General features: G+C 35.0%; 1 protein-coding gene across 1 annotated transcript; it reads right to left on the bottom strand.

Moving 5' to 3' along the window:
- Positions 1–310: 310 nt before the first annotated feature.
- On the bottom strand, positions 311–3,521 carry LOC127506073 (cytochrome c oxidase subunit 6B1). Its single transcript, XM_051882213.1, has 4 exons — positions 3,273–3,521; positions 2,522–2,643; positions 671–771; positions 311–575 (listed from the first exon to the last, which is right to left on the bottom strand). Exons 2-4 carry the CDS (start codon positions 2,625–2,627, stop codon positions 522–524), a joined length of 261 nt encoding a protein of 86 aa, XP_051738173.1. The 5' UTR covers positions 2,628–2,643; positions 3,273–3,521; the 3' UTR covers positions 311–521.
- Between the last annotated feature and the right edge of the window lie 1,685 nt (positions 3,522–5,206).

Below are 5,206 nucleotides of genomic sequence, written 5' to 3'. Positions count from 1 at the left end.
TCCACTGAGCCATTTATTTTGTCAACTTAAACGGGAAGTGACTGTCTGACCATCTAGTTTATAGAGCCTTTAACTCTTGAATCTTTGATGCCACTAACCTGGTGAACTTTGGCAAATCCAGTGATTTAGTTCTTCCTCAGTTCTCAGTGTATCAACACACTAATATGTACGATTGTTTGACTAGTGTTTTCTGTACAAAACAGACAGTTGTCTGGTGACTCCCATTGTTTTTTTTGGTGCAATATGCATTGGATGCCAAGCAAAACTTGTTGATGTATACAGGGACTCCATGAAGCACGCAACAACAGAATCACGTTTCAATGCCTGAGAGAATTTAATGCAGAATCTGCAACACTTTCATTTAAATAAGGAATGACATTAACAATCTGTCTCATCCTCCAGCCTGACAGGTGCATTTTTAAACGAACTTTGATAAGGCCCTGCTCGGCTGGGGTGAGACGATACCACAGACAGATGCGTTTCGGTTCCCCTGATGCAGTGTTTTGGAGACTGTGCGATCTTCAGATCTTCCCTGGGAACGTGCCGTCGTCCCTCTGAGAGTCCCATTTCTCGATCTGAGCGACACACCAAATATTGAGAGTAAATGGTCTTTATGCACAATTCTGCTGCTTATGCTTTGGACAGAAGTTGGGAGTGAGGGGATATTTACCCAGGAAAGAGGGCAGAGAGACTTGTAGACCCTCTTGTACCAGTCACATGGGGCTGTGTCCACACCTTTGGAATCCAGAGCTTTTTGGCATCGATAATAATCTATTAAAAAATAATAATTTGATTCTTTCATGTGGTCATGGTACCATGGTGAAGGCGAATCTCAAAAAAAGCATACAGCTTCCATTTAAAATGTGCTTATTTGTAATGAAAATAATAGGAAAAATGCAACAAATTTCAACAGTTCTAGGCCTCATTATCTTTATGCAAAATTTAATTTCCTTTTTTTTTCTCCTTTTGATTTTAGATTTTGATGGAAATTTTACTCGTATACACTATCGTTAAAATGTTTACAAAACATTAAAATTATTTAAAAACATAAACTATTGAAATTATTATGTTAAAAGTATTACAATTTAAAATTGTATTATATTGTATTATATTTTAAAATGTAATTTATATCCTGTGATCAAAGCTCAGTGTCACATGATCCTTCAGAAATCATTCTAATATGATGATTTGCTGCTCAAGAAACATTTCTGATTATTATTATCAGTGTTGCAAACAGTTGTGCTGCTTAATTATTTTGTGGAAACAGTGATATATTGATAGATTTTATATATATATATATATATATATATACACACACATATTAGGGCTGTCAAAGTTTGTGTTTACATAATATGTGTTTAAATCTCACAATTACGAGAAAAAAATATCTTGCAATTCTGATTATTTCTAGCAATTGTGAGTTTATACCCCGCAATTCTGACTTTATTTCTCGCAATTATGAGTTGATATAATTTATATTATAAATAAAAATATACGTTATATATAAATATAACCATTTTTTCCCTAAATACTTGCTTGTATTAAATAAATGCTTGTGTGTATATTTATATATACATAATAATTATACACAGTGCACACACATATTAGGTAAACAAACTTATTTTGGATACGATTAATCCCGATTGTTTGACAATACTAATTGTGAGATATAAACTTGTAATTGTGAGAAATAAAGTCAGAATTGCGAGTTAAAAACTCACAATTGCTAGAAATAGTCAGAATTGCGAGATATTTTTTTCTTACTTTTTTCTCACAATTGTGAGATAACTTGCAATTCTGACTCCTTTTCTCAGAACTGTGAGATAAAAACTTACAATTGCAATTTATAAAGTCCAATTCTGAGGAAAAAAAGACTTTTCTTAGAATTGTGAGTTTATATCTCACAATTCTGACTTTATAACACGCAACTTTGATGTTATATCACGCAAATTTGAGTTTATAGCTCTCAATTCTTACTTTATTTCACACAATTCTGACTTTATAACTCACAATTGCGACTTTATATCAGGCGATTCTGAGGTGGAAAAAAATCAGAATTGCTAGATCACAATTGCAATAAAATCAGAATTGTGAGATAAAAAGTTAATTAAATTAAAAAAGGCGGAAACAGCTTCTATACTTTCGAACGTAGAGTATGTTTCGAACAGAGTTTTATTAATCGTAAAAGTGTTTATAGAGTGCACATACAAGCGCTAGTGAACAAAAATCGCGTTAATCTAAGCACGTGACCATAGTAGTACGTCGCTCGAGCGCTTTCCGTTGGGATCCGAATCGACAAAACGTAAGTTGCACATTTTCTATATCATATATCACAAGTATATAACAACAAGTTTTGTTTAAAAACTCTTTTAAATACCGAAAACAATTCAAATTATTGACATAAATGTCGACCCACCTGAAACTCATTAAATAATTAGTACACTGACAATCGTGCCGCCACAGTACAAGTTTCAGCACACAGATACTCTGTATTTAATATGTCCTCCTGTATATGACTGACCCAGGTAATTCTGCCAGCAGTTTCTCGTCTGGTTCTGGTTCGGGAAGCGGGCATCGAATGGTGCCGTGCGGTACTTCTCCAGTTTCTGCTGAATGTCCTCTGCCATGACTTTCGCGCGGTCCCTTTAAGATATATGCAGATTCAGATAACTTTATTCTCATGAACAATACACTCCATCTATGACACCCTATAAAGACCAAAACGCCTGAAGATCCTCCTATAACTATCTCGATCGTAAATAAATGCATATATTCAACAACAGATGAATGATCGGTCACTCGCTGCGCAATCCAAAAGATAGGCTATTTCAGAAAAATGCCCATATATGTACATAAAGCTGCATCAGAATGTGCATTTCAGCATTAAAAAATAAAAAAACATTAGTCACGAGACTAATGTATTTATATATATATCATCTATATAATGAAAGGCCTATATAAATTACAGGAAATGCGTTCAGACAGCGTGCATATATGACAAATAGCAACGCTATATATACCTATACATTTCATTATTACAATAGCGCATCTAAGGTATTATGTTTCATTTATTATTCAATGTAAATGGATATTCGTTTTGTATTTTTAAATAAACCCGATGCTCTCGGCATTATGATCACCACACATTGGCCACACTTTCGCTTTTACAATGAGAATCAATATCTGATCTCACAGTGAATAATGTAGTTTTTTCAATAAAATGCGTTAAATTACCGCAAGCAATGAAAGCATTGTATGAAAATGTGTTTTACCTGTCTAAGGCGGCTGGCTGCTGAAAGTGACTTTTGTTCAGTGTCACACAATCCTTATCCACTTGCTTTGTGTGTGTGATAGTAAGTGCACTTGAGCGCTCGTGCAGTCCTTTACACACGGTATGGCGGACTCAGGTCACATTGAAACGACTGAGATGCGATAGGATGCGATGTACTTCACAAGACAAACACCAGGCGCCCCCATATGCTTAAATACATGTGTATTGTAAAGATACATACAGCAAATAAATGGCTTAATCATGTATTTATTGTATGTGAATTCATGTAACCTTCAGAAACACATCGTCATGTGGTCATAACCGGAAATAGCATCGTGCAGGTTAATATTTAACCAGTGGATTGATAATCAGCTGGAGATTTGTTTATGTTTGCATGGTTATTCTAAAGATCAATACCTTGACCTTTTGTCAATTCACTGGGGGTTTTATTTCAGCATCTTGTTTGCCTAAACATATATGGTTGGAATATCATTTTTGTTGTATGATACTGAAGAGATTATGTGGAGCAAAAGGTAAAAATAACATTAAAGAAGTCCATTAATAGCTAGAGCATCACATGCAGGGCCGTTTCTAGGAATTCAGGGGCCCCATACTGCTCTGGGCCTCTTAACTTTTTATAAATAAAAATGGAAAGATTTTTTGTTGGGCACACTGGACACCTTCAGTCATTCCCATCTTTAACCTCACTCTGTTAAATGGAAAGTATTTTGGCATGCAGCTCAGATGGTATTAAATGACAACACCACAATGACTGCCATATTCATACAATGCTGAGATACTTGCAAGTTAGCACAGTGAAAAGTGAGAATACTTTGGAGCATGTCCAGTAGGCTATATCATGTCATTACAATAACAATGCAATGTTTTGTTTACCATCACAACTTTTCCGTTCTCACATTCACGAGGAGATGCGTTTAATAGTCTGAGCTTACGCTAATTAGATTGAATTAAAAGTCTCGATAAACCCATCAGTGTCTCATAAACGAGCACCAGCGAAAGCTTGAAGAAATCAGTAATTAGCTTTCTGTATTTTTATCCTGAAAACACTTGCACTGTGGGTGCAGTTAACCGATACGAAGCATGTGACAGTGACCTGGCGCGCGGCGCGTGCACAGACACTAGAGCGCGTGAGCTATGCACACTTTCCTTCCGCGGGACGTGGACATGTGACACATTTTAAACATGCATGCTATGTACACGTCAGCTTTACTGACATTACTTTTTATTATAAATAACAAAATCTTCATACGTTTGAATACAGTAATGTTGTTGTATTAACTTTTATTAAATATTATTAATATAATTATTAATTGTATTCATTTATTTTTAATGGTATATAAAATGCAGTGTTGGTCGTATTCGTTATTATAGCGTATTGAATAATATAGCTTTTTTGAATAACCAAAAGAAGAAAATATTACTATGATGAAAGCTTGGCTTATGAATATTTAAAGGGTTAGTTCACCCAAAAATGAAAATTCTGTCATTAATTACTCACCCTCATGTCGTGCCACACCCGTAAGACCTTCGAAACACAAATTAAGATATTTTTGATGAAATCCGAGAGGTTTCTGACTCCAATTTAAACACCACATTTGAGGTCGAGAAAGGTACTAAAGACATTGTTAACAGTCGACGCGACTACAGTGGTTCAACCTAAGGATTAGTTCACTTTCCAATTAAAATTTCATGATAATTTACTCACGTCATCCAAGATGTTTATGTATTTCTTTCTTCAGTCGAAAAGAAATGAAGGTTTTTGAGGGAAAACATTCGCATTTTTCTCCTTATAGTGGACTTCAGTGGTCTCCAAACGGTTGAAGGTAAAAATTCTAAAGCTTCAAAGGGCTTTAAACGATACCAGACGAGGAATAAGGGTCTTATCTAGAGAAACGATCGGTCATTTTCTATTTT

This window comes from Ctenopharyngodon idella, chromosome 23 (genome assembly GCF_019924925.1).
Source record: "Ctenopharyngodon idella isolate HZGC_01 chromosome 23, HZGC01, whole genome shotgun sequence".
NCBI classification, from domain to species: domain Eukaryota; kingdom Metazoa; phylum Chordata; class Actinopteri; order Cypriniformes; family Xenocyprididae; genus Ctenopharyngodon; species Ctenopharyngodon idella.
This window is presented reverse-complemented; position numbering and strand designations above follow the sequence as displayed.